We start from the raw sequence: 24100 nt of genomic DNA on the forward strand, positions 1-24100 counted from the left end.
ACACCGGTCCTGGGTTTTGAACTCAGGGCCTGGGCGCTATGAACTCAGGGCCTGGGCACTGTCCCTAACCTTTTATCTTGAAGACTAGTGCTCTTCTACTTGAGCCACAGCTCCACATTCAGATTTTCTTTTTTTTTTTTTTTTTTTGTGGTGGTGGTTAATTAAAGGTAAGAGTCTCACAGACTTTCCTGACCAGGATGACTTCAAACTGCTATCCTCAGATCTCTGTGTTCTCAGTTAGTAGGATTATAGGCATGAGCAACTTTTTTTGCTCATGGCACTGGTTTTTACAACAACATTTACTTTTAAAGCTACTTTACCTGCCATTCAATGGAACTATCAACAGTTTTTATTACCTGTGAAGTTTCATTTCATTTTCTTGATACAGCTCAGTCATAACTTTAAGTTTCTGCTGAAGCTTCTGGTTCTCACTTTCAAATTCTGTGTTTTCTGACTGCAAAGAAACTTGTTCATCCTGAAGACTTTTAATTTGCTCTAAAGAAATTTTTGAAAAGTCACTATGAAATGAGTGAATATTTTGAGTTGCATATGATCATTTCAGAAAGATAAAAATTACTAAAAACAATCAACTTTCTCAAACATCAAGAGAAAATCTGCAATATATTTTGTCTACCCAAATGCTTTTCAATATTTTACCTAAGGAATTTGCTACATTGCTTTGTTTTTTAAATAATAAAATCTTTTAAAAGTTAATATTAAATAATATTATTACTTAAAAGAGTCCCAAGACATTTAATAAGAGTATCCTATATTACATGTAATTTCCAACTGAGGAGTTAAAAGGAAAAAAAGTTTTCAGGGAGGTTAAGAAGATAGAAGTTTTTTGGAGGAGTCAGCTTGAACTCAGAGCCTGGGCCCTGTCCCTGAGCTTTTTCCCCTCAAAGCTGGCACGCTACCACTTTCAGCCACAGTGTCATTTCTGGTTTTCTGGTAGTTCATTGGAGATGAGTCTCAAGGACTTGTTCTGTCCAGGCTGGCTTCAAACTGTGATCCTTAGTACTCAGCCTCCTGAGTCGCTAAGATTATAGGCATGAGCCACCAGTGCCCAGCTTCAAGCGTTTTTTAACTATATAGTTCACCTATTACAGAAATTTGGGGTTTTTTCAGGGGGAGGTGGGGTGGAGGGCTTGAACTCAGAGCCTGAGCACTGTCCCTGAGCTTCTTTTGCTCAAGGATAGCACCACTCTACCACTTGAGCCCCAGCGCCACTTCCGGCCTTTTCTGTTTATGTGGTACTGAAGAATTGAACCTAGCGTTTCATGCATGTTAGACAAGCACTTTACCACTAAGCCACATTCTCAGCCCCTGACTTTAAAAAAAAAAACTGTTATGTTTAAAAAAAAAATCTAAGCCAGGCACCAGTGGCTCTCCTAGGGTGAGATCTAAGAATCATGGTTCAAAGCCAGCCCAGGCAGGAAAGACTCTTATCTCCAATTAACCACAAGAAAACCAGAAATGGCACTGTGGCTCAAGTGATGGAGCACTCGCCTTTAGCTGAAGAGCTGAGGGACAGTGCCCAGACCCAGAGTTCAAGTCCCAGGACTGACTAAAAAATAAAATAAAATAAAAAGTAAATAAAATAAAAAAATCTGCCCACAATCCCATATTCAGGCTTAACCACTGCTGACATTTGAATTATGTCCTTCAGCATTTTTTACTATAAACATATTAGAATTGTTTAATTTTTCAAAATGAGATGTCTACCAACTTGTAAAACTCCAAACAGCGTAAAGAACTTACTTTCTTTGGTAGTGGAGGTAGTGTTACTGGGGTTTGAACTCAGGGTCTCACACAGGCATTCTACCACATGTGCTACATACCCAGGCCTATTATACTTTGGTTATTTTTCAGGAAGGGTTTCCTATTTTTGCCCAGGATTATAGCCAAGACTACAATCCTATCTATGACCTTCAATCTAAGTAGGATCAAAGGAACGCACCATCATGACTAAGTTAAGATGGGGGTCTCACTAACCCTTTGCCCTAGTTGACATTAAAACATGGTTTTCACAATCTCTATCTTTAGAGGAATTGGAGTTACACATGTGTGATTGTGCCTTACTTTATTTACTTTTTTAAAAAATACAAACACAAACAGTACAATAAAAGAAATATTTTCAATGAAAAGAGAAACCTTCATTTCTACAGGTCTAATATCATTCCAATATGTGATCATGAGCTACATGCATTTATATTAATTAAGCATGCAAACCATACTGTAATTAATGCATTACTGAAGATCAATTTTGCAATTAGCAAAAACATTAAATAATAACACCGTTAAGTCATAGTTTTTCATATTTTTTAAACTATTTCATTAACTTCATATAAAACAGGACCAAATAAGATGGCTTTACCTACAAGAACAAACAAACTTAGGACTAATTTTTTACAAATAGTCAATAAAAGCAAGAGTGAAAAAAATGAAATTGTTCTTTCCATAATTGATTTAATAAATTTATTCTCCACAAGGAGATGTATTTATTTGGAAAAATTTTACCTGTAAGATCTTCCTTTGTTTTATCTGCTTCAGATAACTGAATGTAAATTTGGTTTCTTTCTCCTTCTAACGTTTTTAAAGAAGCATTTAACTTTAAAGAATGGAAAAAGAAACAATGATCAGTTATACAAAAGTAAAACACACACACACACACACACACATTCACCTCAACATGTTAGCCCTGATTCTGAAGTTATTTATCACTTAGATGAAATTATCAATAAATGTGTGGAAACCAAAAATGCAGCCTCCATCTTAGAAAGGAAGTAAAGTTAACAATAGTTAAGTTTTAGTGCAGGGATACAGAAAAATAGTGCATACTTTCCACTGCAGGCTTCAACAGTGGCTCTTTTCATTCTATTTTCAATACATGTTGTGCTTGAAGCAGCCTTCAAACATTACCATCATAAGAACTCTATAGGGCAGAAGTAAATAAATCTAGTATTCATTTGTCAATAGGATCTGGAACTGGAAGAAAGTACTAACAGAAAAAAAATGTGCTACAGGAAGTATAAGATAAAACATAGTAAACATCTTAAGTATAGCCCTTATCTGAAGAAATTAGTATAGGTAGAACTTGAAATTTTTCTTTTTTGGTCTAAGACTGGGACTGGAACTTGGTATCTGATATTTCACTAGTTGGCTGACACTCTACCTCTTAAGTTATGTTTCCAACCAAACCTTGAATTTTTTATTTTAATGAATTCTAAAAAGTATGTGAATTACTAAATAAAAAAAAATTAAAGCTGAACACTGGTGGCTTGCCCCTATAATCTTAAATACTTGGAAGGCCAGATCAGGAAAATCATAGTTTGAGGCCAACCTGGGTAAAAAAAAGTCCTCAAGAGCCCATTCTCAACAGAAGTTGGGTGTGAGCCGAATGCACCTGTCACACCAGCTATTGAGGTAAGTAAAAATTAGAGGATTAAAGTCCAGGCACGTAGCAGGAATGAAGCAAGATCCCCTATCTCAAAAAATAAATAAAAATAAGCAGCACATGAAGAGGCTGGAGTTATGATTCAGCAGAAGAGCTCCTGACTAGGAAGCATGAGGCCCTGAACTGACAGAAAGAAAGAAAGAGAGAGAGAGAGAGAAAGAAAGAAAGAAAACAAGCTAGCAAGCAAGCAAGCAAGCAAAGGTAAACAGGCACCAGTGGTTCATGCCAGTAATCCTAGTTACTTAGGAGACTGAGATCTGAGGATTGTGGTTTAAAGGCAGTCTAATTCTTGAGACTCTTATCTCCAATAAACTACCAAAACAGCCAAAGTAGCTGGGAGCCCATGGCTCATGCCTGTAATCCTAACTACTCAGGAGGCTGAGATCTGAGGATCACAGTTCAAAGCCAGATTAGGCAAGAATGTCCGTGAGACTCTCATCTCCAATAAACCACCAGAAAACCAGAAGTGGCTCTGAGCTCAAGTGGTAGAGCACTAGCTTTGAGCTGAAGAGCTGAGGGACAGTGCCCAGGCCCAGAGTTCAAGCCCCATGACCGACAAAAAAAAAAAGCCAAAATACACTGTGGTTCAAGTGGTGGAGTGCTAACCTGGAGAAAAAGAAGCTTAGGGATGGTACCTATGCTCTGAGTTCAAGCCCCAGGACACACACACACACACACACACACACACACACGCGCGCGCACACATGCACGCATGCACGCACACATGCACGCACGCATGCACGCACACACACGAAAAGTAAAAAGTAATAAGCAGCCAGGTATAGTAGCTCACGTCTATGAGCCTAGCTACTCAGGAAGCAAAGAACACAATTTGAGCCCTGTCATCCCTGTTATATAGAAAGCTTAAATAAGGGGATTGATATTGGCTAGCCAAGGCAAAAAAACAAGACCCTTTTCAAAAACAGAACAAAAGCAAAAGGGGATGGGGGAGGGGTCTGCCTCAAGTGATAAGACATCTGCCTAGTAAGCATGGGGCCCTGAGCGCAAACCCTAATACCACCTAAAAATAAATACATAAAAAGCAACTGATGAAAATTCTGATCATTGTTTAAATACCCTTACCTAGGAACAATAAAATCGTTACTAAGAACATATGGCTTTAACCTATGTTCTATCTATTCCTCTTCTTTTTTTTTTTCTGCCTGGGCACTGTCCCTGAGCTTCTTTTACTCAAGGCTAGAACTCAACCACCTGAGCCACAGAACCATTTCCAGCTTTTTCTGTTTATGTGGTACTGAGGAATCAAACCCAGGGCTTCATGCATGCTAGACAAGCACTCTACCACTAAGCCACATTCCCAGCCCTCCTCTTCATTCTTTATATTTAAGTAGTAATGCAAACCTTAGCAGCATAAACCAGGTTCTTCAAGGCTCCTTTTGGTGGATTATCTACAGTAAAAAACAAACACATAATAATTTGAGAAGATAGTACAATACTAAACAGACACCCAAATGATTACAGTTATGATCCCTCTTCTAATTACAACAGGAATTAGGAATAAACAGAATGGCCTTGAATCTACTCCTAGGAGGCTAAACAATAAAAGTACTGGAGTAACTTTATATTTTAAAGGGTTCTCCAGCAACTTCAATAACATATTATAATGAGAATTGAGGATTGACCTAAATGCAGACCATAGCCTTAAATAATCCTAAGAGTCTTACAACATCCAAAATACAGCAGAATTAGGGGCTGGCAGAGTGGCTCAATGGAGGGGGCACCTGCCTAGCAAGTATAAGGCCCTGAGTTCAAACCCTAGTTCTGCCAAAATATGAATGGAATTACAACCCAGACTCAAATAACTTAATTAAATAAGCATAAACTCTATCAGAAAATAAGGGTGATTTCTTACAAGATGAAATACAAAAAAGTACATTTGCAACTTTCTTTTTATTTTGTAAATTTTAAATTTTTCTATTTTCTGTTTATGTGGTACTGAGGAATTGAACCCAGGGCTTCACACATACTAGACAAGCACTCTACCACTAAGCCACATTCCCAGCCCGCAGACTCAACTTTCTAATAGCCCCCTTTATCTATCTGTGAGTTCTGTACTTTCATAAATGGTCAGAAAATAGTAGGTGGAAAATTCTATAAAAGATTCCTAGGCTGTAAACTATGCCTCCTGAGTAGCATGATGAAATTCATGTAGTCCTAGTCCTGTTCCCTACCTAAACCACATGTGATCCCTGTTTCCAGGGTGTCCACACTGTATATCACTAGCAGCCATCTCAGTTATCATATCAGCTGCTTCAGCATCACAACTGAAAGATAATATACTCACATAATTATTACGGTATATTGCAATAAGTATGTTAAATATTACTGTCATGAGTCTCTTCCTGTGCCTACTTTACCACTTTTATCACAGGTATGTAGGTACAGGATAACACACAGCATCTAGAGAGGTCATTCAGTGATAAGTCACCTTCAGGCATCTACTACAGAGCTTGGAAAGCGCCCTCTGTGAATAAGGAAAGATTTCTGTGTCTGTTTACTTTGGGAATTTTAATTTTCTGGGCTGGAGGCATGGTTCAACTGGCAGAGTACTTGCCTAGTAAGTGCAACATCCTCAGTTCTAACTCTATTACCACCAAAAAAGAAAGAAATCAGTTTGTGAATGTAATTTTCTTACATGTTAATAACCTGAAAGAATTAATTCAAATTATTTCATTCTTAATGGATCTTTTTAATTATACAGTAAGTCAGGGGAAACAGAAGACAATATTAAAGAGGAAATTAGGTGAAGCGTATAAAGGACTTCTCTATACTATTGTTATAATTGGTACTAATTAATTTTTTTTCCAAAGTAAGTCCAGAAAGCAACTAGCAAAAGCAATAATAATTTGGTATGATGATTATGGTAAAGTACCATATGACTAAAGCAAAAGATATATCATGAATTATTGATTTTTATAACACATTTTTTAAGCTAATCACTCATTCACAGGCTTAACTTCCAATAAAAGGGAAAACAATCATTAAAATGATTATAATGCGACTTTTTAAAGTATTACAACAAAGTTATGTTGAACATGAAGAGAACAGAGGGGGGGGCTGGGAAGATGGCTCAGTGGTAGAGTGCTTGCCTTGCATGCATGAGGTTCTGGGCTCAATTCCTCAGCACCATATATGCAGAAAAAGCCAGAAGTGGCGCTGAGGTTCAAGAGCCGAAGAGTGCCCAGGCCCAGAGTTCAGGCCCCACAACCGACAAAAAAAAAAAAAAGAGAGAGAGAGAACAGAGGGGAAGAGGTGCTAAGTCTGTCTAAAGAAGTGCAGAAGCCGGGCGCTGGTGGCTCATGCCTGTAATCCTAGCTACTCAGGAGGCTGAGATCTGAGCGGTTCAAAGCCAGCCCGGGCAGGAAAGACCGTGAGACTCCTATCTCCAATAAAACCACCAGAAAACTGGAAGTGGCGCTGTAGCTCAAGTGGTAGAGCGCTCGCCTTGAGCTGAAGAGCTGAGGGACAGCGCCCAGGCCCAGAGTTCAAGCCCCACAACCGACCAAAAAAAAAAAAAAAAGAAGTGCAGAAAGGTTTATTGAACACGCCTGATTCCAGCCACAGATAAACTATGGGATGGTGAGAGAAGGACTCTGTTTCAAAAACAGATGTGAACAAAGAATATGGCACATTTGGGGACACAAAGGAAGTAGAAGAGCTAGTCACCATTTATCAAAAGAGGATGGGTCATGACTTAATACCTAAGTGAGCAACACTTTCTGACTCACTCTTCATTTCCAAATCCCAGTTACCATCTTCAGTTAGGTCTTCTCCAAGCACAGCAGCCCAATCTTTCATCTTTAGCAAGCGCTGGGTCAAAGACTTGACATTGAGCAGAGGAAAAACAAAAACAAGAGGGTAAATCTTTATACTAAGGGCTTAAAAACTTAAGAAATATACAACAGAAGTTTCCAAATCAATCAGCATAAACAATAGTATATGAGCTCTTCTTTTTCTGTAATCAGTGTATGTACACAGTCTTGAAAACTCCAAAATTCATTGACTATTATACCCAGCAAGATAAAAACTTACTCCAGTTAAAATAGTTTGTTTGCTTGTTTGTTTGGTTTTTGGCGGGGGGGGGGGGGCCTTGAACTCAGAGCCTGGGCACTCTCCCTGAGCTCTTTTGTTCAAGGCTAGCACTCTACCACTTTGACCAACAGCTCCACTTCCAGTTTTTGAGTGGTTAATTGATGATAAGAGTCTCATGCAGACTTTTTCTTTCCAGGCTGACTTGGTAGAATCCCGGCTCCTACAAATGTTTCCTGCAAATATATCCACCGACTGAGATAAAAAGGACAAGGGGTCTTTATTAGCCATGGATACTATGCCCCACTCATCGGTAGTGAAGCACAGTAACCATGCTCTCTAACACTGTGACTTATATAGCAAAGAGGCCATGCACAGGTGGCAGCATACGGAAAGGGCTGCACACAGGTGATCAGTATAAGTGACAAATAGCAGTTTCCAATAAAACAAAACCATCCCAAAACATTCTATTTACTATAACACCTTTCACACCTCCCAAGCTTCCTATTTACTATACAACCTTTCACACCTCCCAAGTTCCCTATTTACCAAGTCTAAGGCCAAACTACCTTCTGGGTTACTGGACTTTTCCTGAATTCTGCTATATTTCAGTAACCCTGATGCTTAACTTCTTTATTAGTTCATTCTTTTCTTTCGGTCTTTACCCCTGGAATTTCCCTTTAATACTTTCCTCTATTTTTAATAATTAATCATTTTGTTCTATCTCTGATTTCACATTTTACATAAACTTCAACCATCAGACCTCAGCCTCCTGGGTAGATAGATAGGATTATGGAAGTGAGCCACCAGCACCCAGCTCAAATTAGGATATTCCTAGGAAAGAATCATATAGCCATAACAGCTATGTGCATCTGATCATATAATATACTATTTATCAAAATGAACTCCAAGAAGTGGAAACAAGATTTTTATTCTTCATTGCTGTTCTTGTTTTCATTTCCTTTTATCTTGTTTGTTCATTTATCTGTCTTTGGGAGGGGAAGGGGATGGGGGACAGGGACAAGAATGGTGGGACAAAGGGCAAAAAAATGTAGTGGTGATACTCATAGACCCTATGTTGAAAAATAAACTATACAACTTGCAAATGGGGATGGGAGGGAAGAACTGGGAGAGAACAAGGGAAGGGGTCATGACATTGTTCAAAAAGAAATACACTCTATCTAACTCATGTAACCGTAACTCCTCAGTACAATAACAATAAATAAATCAAAACACAAAACTTACTATATTATTATTACTTATTATTACTATAGCAACTACAGAATCTGATAATGGCCCATTCTTACTATTAGATGACTACAAAGTAGAAAAAATATTTACTTCTATGACATTGCTCACATGATCCAATTAGGAGTGTTATTAACATGGGAGTAAATTCTGTATGCAATCATATCTACAAGTGAGATGTCTAAACAAAAAGATCACAGGATTTTTTACTTATTCAAGTAAACAAATGGTTGATGACTTCAACTGAGGTACAGAAAAAAATTATAAAAGAGAAAGAATCAAGGGAAGTGGCACTGTGGCTCAAAGTGGTACAGTGATAGCCTTGAGCAAAAAGAGCTCAGGGACAGCGTCCAGGCCCAAAGTTCAAGCCCCAGGACGGAAAAAAAAGAGAGAGAGAGAGACAGAGAGAACCAAATTGGGAATGTTAGAAGATAAACAACAGGGGGTTTGTTTTTCTTTTTGTTTTCTAGAGTTAAGAAATACTTTTTAGCCGGGTGCGGTGGCTCACGCCTGTAATCCTAGCTACTCAGGAGTCTCAGAGCTGAGGATTGCAGTTCAAAGCCTGATCGGGCAAGAAAACTGGAAGTGGCGCTGTAGTTCAAGTGGTAGAGCGCTCGCCTTGAATTGTAGGAGCTGAGGGACAACACCCAGGCCCAGAGTTCAAGCCCCATGACCGACCAAAAAAAAAAAAAAAAGAAAAGAAAAGATTTTTTAGCACTACATATAATGACCATGCCATAAATTTCTCTGGAAAGATCCACCCTGCTCTAAAATTTTCACTGTGTAGTCTCTCCCCTGCCTTCAGGCTTCCAGGTAGAAATAACAGAGCCTACAGCTTTGAGAAGTTCCCATTTGTGTTGTTATTAGGAATACAAAGTACAGTAAGTTTGGAGGAGAAAAGCACAGTCATCCCTTAGTATACAAAGGAGATTGGCTCCAGGACATGGCGCACCACCACTGCCACTAAAATCCCTTATTTAAAATATATAACAACAGGGCGCCCCGGTGGCTGACTTGTAATCCTAATTACTCAGGAGGCTGAGATCTGAGGATCACATTCAAAGCTAGCCCTGGCAGAAAAGTCCTGTGAGACTCTTATCTCCAATAAATCACCAGAAAACCGCAAGTGGCGCTATGGCTCAAGTGGTAGAGCACTCACCTTGAGCTGAAGAGCTAAGGGACAGCACAGCACCCAGGCCCAGAGGTCAAGCCCCACATCCAACAATAAATAAATAAAATTTTAAATTTTAAAAATTTAAAAATATATAATCTATGCACATTCTCCTGTATTGTTTAAATCATCTCTGATTATTTATAATACCTACTATAAAGTAATACTATGTAGATAGGTGTTACACTGTATTATTTAGAGAAGTACAACAAGGAAAAAAGTCCTCGCATGTTCAATGGAGGTGTACTTTATTTTTAATACTGTCAATCTGTGATTGTTAAATCCACAGGGGTAGAGCTTGTGGATACACAAAAGCCAACTGTATATAAATAATGAGAAACTGCCAGGTGCAGGTGGCTCTCGCCTGTAATCCTCCATGCTCAGGAGGCTGAGATCTGAGGATTAAGGTTCAAAGCCAGCCCGGGCAGGAAAGTCCAAGAGATTCTTACCTCCAATAAACTACTCAGAAAACCAGAAGTGGCCTATGACTCAAGAGATTCTATCTTTTGGAGTTTTTTTTTTTCCTTCTTCACTATTTATTGATTGATTGATCAATTGATTGTCAGTTGTTAGGCTTGAACTCTGGGCCTGGGTGCTGTCCCTCAGCTCTTCAGCTCAAGGCCAGTGCTCTACCACTTGAGCCACAGCGCCACTTCTGGTTTTCTAGTAGTTTATTGGAGATAAGAGTCTCACGGACATTGCATCCTGGGCTGGCTTTGAACCGTAATCCTCACATCTCAGCCTCAGCTAGGATTAAGGCCTGAGCTACCAGTGCCTGGCTAAAAGACAGAATCTTGAAAGCATTCTTAACAGCAATCTATGAGAGCCCTATGGCCCCTTAAGAACTGTGACTGAGGGCTAGGAAGGTGGCTCAGTGGTAGAGCGCTTGCCTTGCATGCCTGAGGCCCTGGGTTCAATTCCTCCGCACCACATAACCAAAAAGAAAAAAGCCGGAAGTGGTGCTGTGGCTCAAGTGGTAGAGCACTAGCCTTGAGCTGAAGAGCTGAGGGGCAGCGCCCAGGCCCAGAGTTCAGGCCCCACGACTGCCCCCCCCCCCAGCCCCGCAAAAAAAAAAAAAAGAACTTGGGTAACAAGATATTCTGCCGGGCGCTGGTGGCTCACGCCTGTAATCCTAGCTACTCAGGAGGCTGAGATCTGAGGATCACGGTTCCAGCCTGGGCAGGAAAGTCTGTGAGACTCTTATCTCCAATAAATCACCAGAAAACCGGAAGTGGCGCTGTAGCTCAAGTGGTAGAGCGCTAGCCTTGAGCTGAAGAGCTGAGGGACAGCGCCCAGGCCCAGAGTTCAGGCCCCATGACTGGACCCAAAAAAAAAACAAAAAAAACCTATGACTGAGTACAGGGGAAAGACTGAGGAAAACTGCTGGTTGCATAAGTGCTTATCCTATGTCTAAGTGAAGACACAGGATTATGAGTGTCTGACCTGCAGTAACCCTGTCAAAAGACAGGTTGAGTCCCTGTCTATACTTATTTTACTGCTTCCTGATATCCTGTTAGCTACCTTTTGGAATATGCCCTTTTCATCTTTTCCAATAATGAATTTAAGCTAGTCCTGAACAATCTGACCCTATGAAAACAGAAGATGGGGTGCCATCTTCAGTTCAATCATGACTTTTGGTTGATTAAACTCATTCCTTGTCCCATTGTGTTTTTAAAAGATTATGAAAGGACACTGCATGAGTATATCAGCTAGACAGAACTGGCAACTTTCAATATAACAACATTCATTTAACATTCATATTAGTCTTACATCTCATTATTTGATACATTTGCATATCTGTTTGTAGTTTGAAAGTATAAGAATTAAAAGAATACCCAAGAAAAAGCGGCTTGGGGAGAGGAAAGGAAATAAGAAACCTTCATAATAATTATTTTATTCCTGTGATTTGAGTCAAGCTTCAACTCTATTTATTTTGTAAAAATTCTACATTGCTTGGCCAGGTGCTGGTGGTTCATGCCTGGAATCCTAGCTACTCAGAAGATTGAGATATGAGGATCACAGTTCAAAGCCAGCCTAAGCAGGAAAGTCCACAAGACTCTTATCTCCAATTAACCACCAGAAAACTGGAAGTGGAGCTGTGGATCAGAGTGGTAGAGTGCCACTCTTGAGGCAAAAGAGCTCAGGAACAGCATCCAGGCCCTGTGTTCAAGCCCCACACTGACAAAAAACAAAAAAAAATTGTTGATCTCTATAAAAGTATGTAACATCCCCAAACCTAGATTATTAAAGCTGGTGTGTGTATGTGTGTATGTCTATGTGTATGTGTATCTGTATATATAATACTTTATAGTACTATTTTGAATGTTCTCTGAAAATAAGAGCCATCTTGTTGTTCTTGTACTATATATACATACATAGACATATATACATATACACTCATATATGTACATATACACATATACATGTATATGTCTGTATATATACATATACATATATGTATATGTATGTGTGTATATGTGTGTATATATATATATATGTATATATAGATATAAAACCTTAACTATCCACTTGGTTTCACAAATTCTTTCCAAGTTCCTCTTACTAACAGAGTAGATGACAGAAAAACCATTTTTCTCTTCCTTCTTTACTAAGTACCCAGGCTAAAATACTGAAGACATAGAAAAGAACATATGATATGTTAATATATATGCTACAAAACTCTTCTTCAGGAAGTGTTTGACAATCTGGACAAAATCAAAATAAAAGCTTTTGAAAGCAAAATTTCAAATGTTTGAATTAATATGAGATTCTAACTAACTCAGACATTAAAACCAGGAGGGCCATTTACCTTGACATGGTCTTCTTTATCACTGAGAACTTGTTCTGCCTGTACTTTGGAGTCCTCAAATGTTATTTTCTGTTTGTTAAGTTCACTCACTTGTTCTTTCCAGACTTCAATTTCTTGTAAAAGCTGAAATGGAAACAATAGCAAAGAAATTCAACTCTTGTAATATACAGAGACCACTCTTGTATATATAAAAGTATCTAAGAGACAATAATACACAGTGCTGTCACACAAACAAGACAAAAATGGCTTGTTTTCAGAGAACTTTAAAGATATATATAATGTAACACACACTTAAACATTCTTCAACTGATTTACAGAATAAATTTACATCAAATGAATATACTTATCTGTTAGATCTGCTATTTCTACTACTCACATATCTCATATAATGTGCAATATCTTATTTGCATTAAAAGTTATTTTTTTATTATGCTGTTTTGTACTAAAGATAATTGACCCTTAGAAATTCCATTTGTCTAGAACAAATCAGATCCTGCGTAAATATTCTACTATATATTTTAAAAAGAAAAGGAAGAATTTATGAACATGGAATAAAATTTTTCATTAAAAGATAGACTTGGGGGCTGGGAAGGTGGCTCAGTGGTAGAGTGCTTGTCTTGCATGCATGAGGCCCTGGGTTCAATTCCTCAGCACCACATAAGCAGAAAGAAAAAAGCTGGAAGTGGTGCTGTAGCTAAAGTGGTAGGGCACTAGCCTTGAGCTGAAGAGCTGAGGAACAGCTCCCAGGCCCAGAGTTCAGGCCCCACGACCAGACCCAAAAAAAAAAAAAAAAAAAAAAGATAGACTTGGAGGAGAACAATAAAAGAGGTAGCAATGAGGTGCATTGTACTAATAACCTGACATATGGAATTGTAACCTCCCTGTACAACTACTTAATAAAATAAATACATAAAATAAATTTATAATAATTCGGGGGGGGGGACTTTCCAGGTACCATTGGCTCATGCCTGAAATTCCAGCTACTCAGAACACTTGAGATCTGAGAATCATAGTTTGAAGCCAACCTGAAGAGTCTGTGAGACTCTTACTTCCAATTAAACACCAAAAAACCGAAAGTAGAGCTGTGGCTCATGAGGCACAGTGCTAGCCTTGAACACAAAACTCAGGTACAACACCCAGTCCCTGAGTTCAAGCCCCAGAACTGGCACATGCGCGCACACACACACACACACACACACACACACACAAAACCTATATATGTGTACATATATATATATACATATATATATATATATATACATTTGACTATATCAAAAAATTCACAAATCAAAACTTTAAAACAACTACAGACAAAACCTTATAACAATAATCTTAGCATGCAAATGCTTCTTATAAGTCAGTAAGAAAATTAAGAGGGGGGAAAAAAGACTAAACAGAAAGTTCACAAAAGAAATGCTCCACATGTATGAAAAATAAAGTCAAATTCATCTAATATCTTTAAAACTCTATCAAATAGTAATTAATTGTTCTACAAAATTATAGCTTAATTATCATATACAACTACACAGAAAACTAATTGTTTTCTATGCATATGTAACAGAATCAGATGTCACTGACATATAAGACCAAATGAAGACTAAAGAAAAAAACTGGACTGACTATTCCAGTGGTCTAACGAGTTACTAAAGAGGTTGAATAACTGAGCATGAAATCTTAAAATGTTAAAAGAACATTTAGAATTAGAACAGGGAATCAGTAAATACATGTTTGTTTTAAGAACTTTGATGATTAAAAAGAGGTGGGGCACAGAAATGGAGGGACAAAGAGTGAACAAATGTAGCACTGCTATTCAATAGACACTATGCTGAAAATTAACTACACAACTTTTGGGTAGAGCTGGGAGGGAAAAATTGGGAGAGAAAGAAGGAAAAGGTAACATGGGAAGGTGGCTCAGTGGTAGAGTGCTTGCCTGGAATGCATGAGGCCCTGGGTTCAATTCCTCAGCACCATATAAGCAGAAAAAGTCAGAAGTGGCGCTGTAGGTCAAGTGGTAGAGTGCTAGCCTTGAGCTGAAGAGCTGAGGGACAGCGCCCAGGCCCAGAGTTCAGGCTCCATGACTGGCCAAAAAAAAAAAAGAGTTCACACTTGTAATCTTTGCTACGTGGGAGGCAGAGAACAAGAGGATCACAGTTCTAGCCAGCCCTGAAAAAATGTTCATGAGACTCTACCTCAACCAATAAAAATTCAGCATAACGGCACATACCTATCATCCCAGCTACCTGTGAAGGAAGCATGAATAGGAGAATCACTCACTATCCAGGCTGGACTGGGCATAAATGTAATACAGAGTAAAAAGGGTTGGGGGTATAACAAGCAGTAGAGTGCCTGCCTAGCAAGTATGAGGCCCTCAGTATAATCTCCAGACCAGGGAGAGAAAAAAAGTGAAAGCCATAGGAAAATAACATCAAAATTCTAATGGGGAGGGGGAAAAACTGCAACCCAGATGGTATCCAATGAAAATATCAGTGAAACAAAACAGTTTCAGGCATGAAAGTTCTACAAAAAATTATTTTTATCTCCTTTTTTCTCAGAAAGCTAGTGAAAAGAAAATCTAAGTCTTAGGTACAAGAAATAGAAAATCTGGAGCTGGGAATCTGGCTCAGCAGCAAGATGCTTGCCTAGCATCCATGAAGCCAACGGGTTTGATTCCTCAATAGCACCTACACAGAAAAAGCCTGAAGTGGCACTTTGGCTCAAGTGGTAGAGTGCTAGTCTTGAGCAAAATAAGAAGCTCAGGGACAGTGCCCCAGTCCTCAGTTCAAACCCCAGGACTGGAAAAAAGAAGAAGAAGAAACCAAAGATCCAACACATGAGAAAGTTGAGGGGAGTCTGCAGGAAAGGAGTGAAATGAAATCTCAGGACAACAGAAGCCTAACTTATCTACAGAACAACTTCTTAGTGGGTTAAGAGGAAGGAGGTCCCCAAGAAGAACTGGTTCAACAAAAATTAAATAGGTGCACCTGCCGGGCACCGGTGGCTCACACCTGTAATCCTAGCTACTCAGGAGGCTGAGATCTGAGGATCACAGTTCAAAGCCAGCCCGGGCAGGAAAGTCCGTGAGACTCTTATCTCCAATAAACCACCAGAAAACCGGAAGTGGCGCCGTGGCTTAAGTGGTAGAGCACTAGCCTTGAGCTGAAGAGCACAGGGACAGCACCCAAGAGTTCAAACCCCACAATCCAAAAAAAAAAAAAATTAAAACTAACAAATAAATTAACAGAGGAATTCATGCATTCAGAAGAATGCACAAATAAGACATTGACATCTCTAGAAGAGAGTGTCTGGATGAATTAGATATAAAAGGAAGCAATTAGTTTTAACCACAAGAAAAATAAAAGGTTAGATAAGACAATGTGTGATCAATGAACATCAGATGATTCACACTGAAAAACATTTAGGCAACTATGATAATAGAATCATAAGAAATCTTCCCCAAGGAAGCAGCAGCAGCAGCAGCAGCAGCAGCAGCAACAGCAGCTGGAGTGGAGCAGATAGGAGTAAACTCAGAAATCATGGTGTCGGTCATTATCTTGCCCATGTAATTGTAACCCCTCTATATGGCATTTTCACAATACAAAGAAAGAAAGAATCTTCCCCAGTAAAAACTGTAACTTCACTGGAAAAACAGAAGGAAAAAATAATATGTGGGAGTGTCTACACTTGGGGAGGAGAGGGGAGAAAATAAAACTAAATCCTTGTTTGACCTGTAACCAAAATTTTTTTTAAACTTCAAATTATTGTACAAGGGGATTATAAATTAACAAGTCCATTTAGTATCCAGTGCCAGACTCCTTCTATTTTTAGGCTCCAGATGGATAATTTCATCAACCTCCACTGGTATTCCCTGAACACCTTCAGTCTAGCTTTGAGAAATTGGTACTAAAAGCTGTTTACTATGGTAACAAGAATGCTGAATACCCTGGCTTACTTTAGTTCTGGGAGAAGAGGGTACCCAAAGTTTTATATCTGTACAATAGAAACACCAAGGTATGTGTATACAATATCCTGCACTTCCACTTTCTGGGAAAACTTACCCATGTCAGTAATAAGTTTTACCAAAACATTTATATTTACAAGCTGAACACTCTCCAGAGTACAAACCTGTTCCTGACTTTCCTGAAGTTGGGAATTTTCAGTCAAAGCATCTTTTATTGTTCCCTTAAGTCGTTCTTCATTGATCTGAAATACTCTGAAGGTTGTTTTGGCCTAAACAAAATAAAATATATTGAGTTTAAAGCAATCAATTGAAGACAAGTGCTCATCTCTACAAACTCTCCCATACAACATGAAATTAAAGCAAGTAGCAAAACATGCCAGTATTAGTAGAGGCAGCATAGTAAGAAGGCTGACCAAGAATCACAGACTAGTTCTGGTTCTGCAGTAATTTGCTGTGTAACCATGAACACATGATTTAACTTATTTTTTGGTGGTAGTACTAAGGTTCCTGAACCTATAAGACATGTGCTCGTCCACTATTACTACTACTACGCCTTTATGCTTTCATTGCTTTTCAATCTCTCTTTCTACCCTGGCTGGCTTATACCTTGATCCTATTTGTGCTTCCAATATAATTGGGATGACAAGTACTTCTTGGAAACTTCATCTGTGCTGGCCTCAAAACAGTATCCTTAATGATCTCAGCCTCCTGAAAAGTTAGGAATATAGATGTGAGCCACTGCTCACAACTATGATTTAACTTCTTGTAGCCTATTATGTCCTAGGCAGCAAATTGTTGTTAACTATTTATTCTGCATCTCCTCTCTTAAAACTTTAACTCCATGAAGGTTTTTCAGTGTATTCGTGTAAAGTACCACACACTGCAGTATACAGCAATAGCGAAATAAACAGTGAAAAATGGAACTTTCCTGAAGTGCCTCAAGAAGTGCCTCAAGGAAAAAAAAATCCAAGATCCACTATTTCTCAAATCTCTATAGAATGTTATTTCCTTAACTACTAACAATGAAACTGAAATGATTTTCAAAAGCAACAGCCCTATCAGATTAATTCAACTTACTTCAGCTACTTGTGATTTGAGAGAATTTGATTCATCTTCTAGAGATTGTATCCTTTTTGAAATATCCGCCGTCTGGAAAGACAGTATCAGTCAATAAACTATTTAAAACACCTCACCCTACAAGATGTGATATACATTATATATTTTGTTTTGTTTTGTTTTGTTTTTGTTGGTCATGGGGCTTGAACTCTGGGCCTGGGCACTGTCCCTCAGCTCTTCAGCTCAAGTATAGTGCTGCTCTACCACTTGAGCCACAGTGTCACTTCCGGTTTTCTGGTGACTAACTTAAGATAAGAGTCTCACAGACTATCCTGCCTGGGCTGACTTTGACCCGTGATCCTCAGATCTCAGCCTCCTAAGTAGCTAGGATTATAGGCGTGAGCCACTGGCACCCAGCAACTAGGTATGGTATTAACTCACTTGTCCTCAAGTAAGTGCAGGACTAAATGAATACATCTTCTTACTTGACTTACCATTATGCTGAAAAGAATTTTATATGAAAGCTACTCAACAGTAGCATCTCATCTCAACCTGGATATTCACTGCATTCATACAGGATACCACATTTCACTAAATAATCACAAAACACCAAAATTTTCCTTATCCCAGATTTTAAAATGGAAAATTAGAATGGTTTTAAAATATCTTTTAAATCTAAAATAATTAATGACTATGTATATGATTAGTTTATCTAGCTCTGTATCTCTATTATCTATTGATCTATCTTTACCTGCCAACTTATTCATTTATGCAATGCTGAGGATTGAATTCAGGGCCTGGTGCTTGCTAGGCAAATGCTCTGCCACTTGAGCCACCAACCCAAAACTGAATTCTTATATGGATTACTTACATAGCACATGTAGAAAATATCTCTAAGAACTGGCAAGACAGCCAAGCACTGGTGGCTCACACCTGTAATCCTAATCTGAGTATTGTGGTTCAGCTAGACCAGGAAGGAAAGTCGATGAGACTCTTATCTCCAATGAACTACCAGAAGTGGAGCTGTGGCTCAAAGTGGTAGAATGCTAGCCTTGAGCAAAACAAAAGAATGTTCAAGATACTTATGGTAACATTTAGGAAGTGAAAAGTGGAGCTGGAAATTTTTGCCTTCTACTTTATGGCCTTATGCATTTTTTTGCATGTAACTTTTGTCTTGTTTTATTCTCTGAAGCACACTCTTGCTGAGGAGGGGGCGAGGAGGGGGAGCAGCGAGGGGAGGGTATAGGGAGAGTTCCAGTACAACCTGGAGCTTGACATCTTTCTGCCTCGGCCTTCAAAGTGCTGCAATTAAAGGGACACACTCCCACACCTGGGCTGCATGTTCATGTTTTTGTTTTGTCAGTCAGGGGGTGAACTCAAGGCCTAGGCACTGTCCCTGAGCTTTTTTGCTCAAGGCTAGTATACTATCAATTTTGTTGTTGTTGTTGGTTGCAGGGCCTGAACTCTGGGCCTGGGCACTGTTCCTCAGCTCTTTAGCTCAAGGCTAGTGCTCTACCACTTGAGCCACAGTTCCACTTCTGGCTTTTTCTGCATATGAGGTTCTGAGGAATCAAACCCAGGGGCTCATGCATGCAAGACAAGCACTTTACCACTGAGCCACCTTCCCAGCCCCTACACTACCACTTTGAAGCTCAGCTCAAAACCAGAAGCTCTACTTTTGGATTTTAGGTGGTTAATTGGAGATAAGAGTCCCATGGCCTTTCCTGTCTGGACTGGTTTTGAAGTGTAATCATCAGATGTCAGCCTCCAGAGTAGCTAGGATTAGAGGCATAAGCCATCGATGCCCATGTATTTTTTTTTTTAGTGCCCATGTATTTTAACCAATGTCGTATTAGTGTTATAAACTCTAGACCTTTCTTTTTGTATATCCTCAAATACAAAATCCTTACCAATTGTTCTTGTTCCGAATGTTTAGACTTCTCTTCTTTTAGCTCTTTTTCAAGGAATAGTATTTCATCTTCAAGTTTAGATTTGGAACTATCCAATTTTTCATAGGTTGCCTAAAATAGAAAGTCAACTTTAACAAGACAGACATAGAATTTTCTGATATAGTATATAAGTTGAGTATCTTCAAACATTATATATCAAATACATAGTACAGATGATAGACAAATAATTACATAGATAGATATTGCTTGTTTTTATAGCATTAAAATGACAATTCTAGTAGTGGTCAACAAATTTCTGAAAAGAGTCAGAGAGAAAATAGTAAAGTCAGGCTATGAAGTCTTTATCATGAACTATGTCACTGAGAAACAGAAATGATGCCTAAGTGAATTAATACGTTTGAATTCCGATAAAACTTTATTTACAAAAAAGGCAATAAGTTCACTAAGTACTGTTCTGAAGCATGTTAAAAAAAAAGAAATCCAATTTAACATAAAAATATAATCACATAAAAAATAATCAAAACTAATCAATACTGCTTCATGTAATATTCCTTACTGAATGATAACATTCTCTACAACTTTTCTTAATTTAAAGTGATTTGTTATTGGATTATTCCAGCTGGATTTTAAATAGTATAGTAAACATACCTCTGACCTTTGTGATCCTTGGTCAAACTTATTTTTTAAAATAACCAAAAAATAATACAGTAGTTTAAAAAACTTATTTATATATAGTTCCCCAACTTTGACTACTTCATTATAGGAATTCTTAACTTGAATCAAAATGTCTCTATTGGTTGGATTTTTACTTATAGAATCAACCATGAGACTTCGCAAAAGTTATATTAAATTACAGTCTGTACTCAATTATGACTACTATTCCTTAAAAAAAAACTTGTAAAATTCAAAATATTCAATTCAGCTAAAAACAAATATACCAGTAGCTTATATAAAGCAATTCGCTTGACAACAAACTGGTGTGTGTGTATATCTATATATATATATATATTTTTTTTTTTTTTGGTCAGTTATGGGGCTTGAACTCTTGGCCTGGGCGCTGTCCCTCAGCTCTTCAGCTCAAGGCAAGCACTCTACCACTTGAGCCACAGTGCCACTTCTGGTTTTCTCGTGGTTAATTGGAGATAAGAGTCTCACAGACTTTCCTGCCTGGGCTGGTTTTGAACTGCAATCCTCATATCTCAGCCTCCTAAATAGCTAGGATTACAGGTGTGAGCCACTGACGCCCAGCTGATATATTTATTTTATCCACAAAACCATCAAATGTCTTTGCTTCCTAGATGCTGCTCTTCTACTAATATGCCAAATGGCTTTCTGTATTTATTTACCAATCTAGTAATAATTTTTACTAGTTCTACAAATAAAATGGAACAATTTCAACAAGTGCTTAAGCATATTAACAAGTAACAAATGAACATAGAAAAGACGAAAGATTTCATTTGAAATTCAATCGATTTCATATTTCTTTGGACTCTACACAGGCATTCTGAATCATGACCCAGATATTCCGATGATTACACAATGGATGTGATTGGCCAAGCTAAACTGAACACGTACACCAAAGGTACAAGGTCTACTTATCATGAGCAGAAGCAGACTACTTACTCACCACCTCCATCTTCAACAGTCCTGAGACACTCCCATTGTCTTTTTCTAGGTAAACTACAAAGTATCATGCTTTCCTTTCCACAACTAGCTGAATCTGTCTCCGCTCAGGAAAGTTAACTATGTCTATTTCAGACTTCTCATTCAGTACTTAACTGGCCATGGTGGGAGTGTTTACACCACAAACCTCAACAAGTGCTTTTTAGAGAACAGTCACATATAATGCAAATCAATAGTCTAATACTAATTAGATCTTACTATATGGAGAGGAAAGAAAATGTTACTACAACTTATATAAACTAATTTCTAAAATTCTAAAATTTCCTAATAATTTTTATTTTATTATTTATTACTAAGTTTCTGAAAAGGAATCCTATTTCTTTTCTGGAACAAACTGTGTCAAAAAAAAAAAAAAAAAGAATGGTTACCTTAATGCATTTCTCAGGAATGAAGAATGAAAAACTTTTTTCTGCATATCTCTGGAGTCCAATAAGCTAACAATGCCTCTTTCAGAACACATTAGCAACAAGAACTCAAGGGATTTTTTGCTGCTGTTGGTTTTTGTTTGTGCCAGTACTGGGGCTTGCCCACAGGGCCTCCAGCTCTGACTGGCTTTTTCTGCTCAAGGTCCAACCTCTATCACTTGAGCTTTACCTCCAGTTCTAAGCTCAAGGTTTTTAAATATTTATGCCAGGAATGTACTGTTCCCTCTAACTTGTCTAAGTTTGAACATCTAGAGATGTTTTCACATTTCTTTGACATAGTTAACTTTAAGAAGATATGTTATTTTTAAAGTTTATGTTTACTTAGTAAGGATCTCTTCCCTAGCTGTTTACATTATGCTATTATTTTTTTACCTCCAAACTTTGTGCTTCTGTTGACTCCTTCTCAAAGCTGGGATCCTTTAAAGATGATTCTAAGCCTTCATACTGAAACAAGGCAACACATAAGTAAAAGCTACAAATTTCATGCCCAATTTTATACACACAGGTGTTTAAGAAGTCATCTTTACATGTGTTAAGTTTACTTGGATCTACTTAGCTTTAAGTTCCTAATCTAACTAATCTACCAAGCAAAGCCAGGGCAGCCAACAGGTCACAAGCCACAAGCTTGAGCAACAGAGAGAAGAACTTCGCCCTTTGACGACAGAAACTTCTAAAGCCTGCTTCACCTACCACGTAAGACTGGAACTCATTCGAGTCCTCTTCACTTAAAAGAAGTGAAAAGTCGTACTCAAAGTTATCCGAAGATTTCCTCATAAAGTATACCTGTGTGAAGTTAACTATTAATCCCTAAGCAAGTAAGATTCTCCTGTGATCCGATTCAATAAAGAGAATGTTATAGTAAATGGCCATCAAAAATTTTCCCTTTTAATTTTTATCATATGACAAAAAAAGCAAGCAAGGAATACAAAATGTTTAAAAGACAGAACAATCATCCACAAATGGCAAGTGAGGATGACAAAGTATGCAGATACAAGATCTGGAAAGATGCATTTATTATTAAAAGAAAATCTGTAAAAGAAGGAATCCCCAGAGAGGTAAATCAAGCATTTGGCATTAGTTGTTTCCAAAAATAGAAGATGACCTGGGCTATGGAAAACAAAGCAAAGATTTCAGGTGATCATAAACTGAGGATCCATTAGGTGGAGTGAGCCTAAAAGTTCAGACTTTAAGAACATCATCCCTATGCTGGGAGGATCATAGTTCAAAACCAACCCAGGCAGGAAAGTCTGTGAGACTCAGTTAACCACTAGAAAACTCCAAGTGGTGCTGTAGCTTTGAGCAAAAGAGCTCAGGGACAGTAACCAGACCCCAAGTTCAAGTCCCACAACAAACAAAAAGAAAAAGAACAACACTCTCCTGAGTGATGTCTATATCCTACTCCTAATTATCCCAGATACAGCTGAAGTAATAAGGAAGTTGAGATGGAGAAAGTATCCAGATTTGCCATGATGGGCCTAAGAGAAACTGAAAAACCCTTACATAACAAGGCAGTAAAACCAGGGGTGTGTGCACAAGACTCACTAGTAGGACTTGTGTTTGGCTTGCACAAACCCTGGCTTCACTCCTCAGCTCCAGGTTTGTTTTTGTTTTTGTTTTATCATGATGTACAGAGGGGTTACAGTTACATAAGTCATCATCCCTTCCCTCACGTTCTCCCAGCTTTTCCTTCCCTTTCCCACCCACAAGTTATACAGCTCATTTTCAATATATTTTCAATATAGTGTCCAGTGCTCAGCTCTAATTCTTTTTTTTTTTGGTCATGGGGCTTGAACTCTGGGCTTGAGCGCTATCCCTCAGCTCTTCAGCTCAAGGCGAGCGCTCTACCACTTGAGCCAAAGCGCCACTTCTGGTTTTCTAGTGGTTTATTGCAGATAAGAGTCTTACGAACTTTCCTGCCTGGGCTGGTTTTTGAACAGTGATCCTCAGATCTCAGCCTCCTGAGTAGCTAGAATTGCAGGCATGAGCCGCCGGCGCCCGACTTTCAGCACTAATTCTTAAAAAAATAATTTATTTTATTCTATTTTTTGCTGGTCCTGGGGGTTGAACTTGGCCTGGGCACTCTCCCTGAGATGCTTTTTGCTAATGGCTACCACTCCACCACTTGAGCCACAGCACCACTTCTGGCTTTTTCTGAGTAGTTTACTAGAGATAGGAAATCTCATGGGGCTGGGTTGTCTAGCATGCATGAAGCCCTAGGTTCAATTCCTCAGTACCATGTAAACAGAAGAGGCCAGAAAGAGCATTTTGGCTTAAGTGGTAGAATACTAGCCTTGAGCAAAAGAAGCCCAGGGACAGTGCCCAGGCCCTTAGTC

At 38.5% G+C, this 24100-nt stretch overlaps 1 protein-coding gene across 2 annotated transcripts in view; it reads right to left on the reverse strand.

Annotated features, from left to right (window-relative positions):
- The window catches only part of Ctage5 (CTAGE family, member 5), an 84356-nt gene that overhangs the window by 28520 nt on the left and 31736 nt on the right, over nt 1–24100 (reverse strand). Inside the window, exons 5-13 of one of the 2 annotated variants that reach the window (XM_013012301.1) lie at nt 22140–22211; nt 19660–19770; nt 17771–17842; nt 16858–16962; nt 12736–12858; nt 7180–7300; nt 4820–4866; nt 2521–2611; nt 357–495 (exon numbers count right to left, since the gene is read on the reverse strand). In XM_013012301.1, coding sequence (XP_012867755.1) covers nt 357–495; nt 2521–2611; nt 4820–4866; nt 7180–7300; nt 12736–12858; nt 16858–16962; nt 17771–17842; nt 19660–19770; nt 22140–22211 — 881 coding nt within the window. The remainder of the gene's footprint in view (nt 1–356; nt 496–2520; nt 2612–4819; nt 4867–7179; nt 7301–12735; nt 12859–16857; nt 16963–17770; nt 17843–19659; nt 19771–22139; nt 22212–24100) is intronic. The other variant, XM_013012302.1, reaches the window with a different exon arrangement.

The sequence above is a fragment of the Dipodomys ordii genome, unplaced genomic scaffold (genome assembly GCF_000151885.1).
Source record: "Dipodomys ordii isolate 6190 unplaced genomic scaffold, Dord_2.0 Scaffold16, whole genome shotgun sequence".
Classification (NCBI taxonomy): domain Eukaryota; kingdom Metazoa; phylum Chordata; class Mammalia; order Rodentia; family Heteromyidae; genus Dipodomys; species Dipodomys ordii.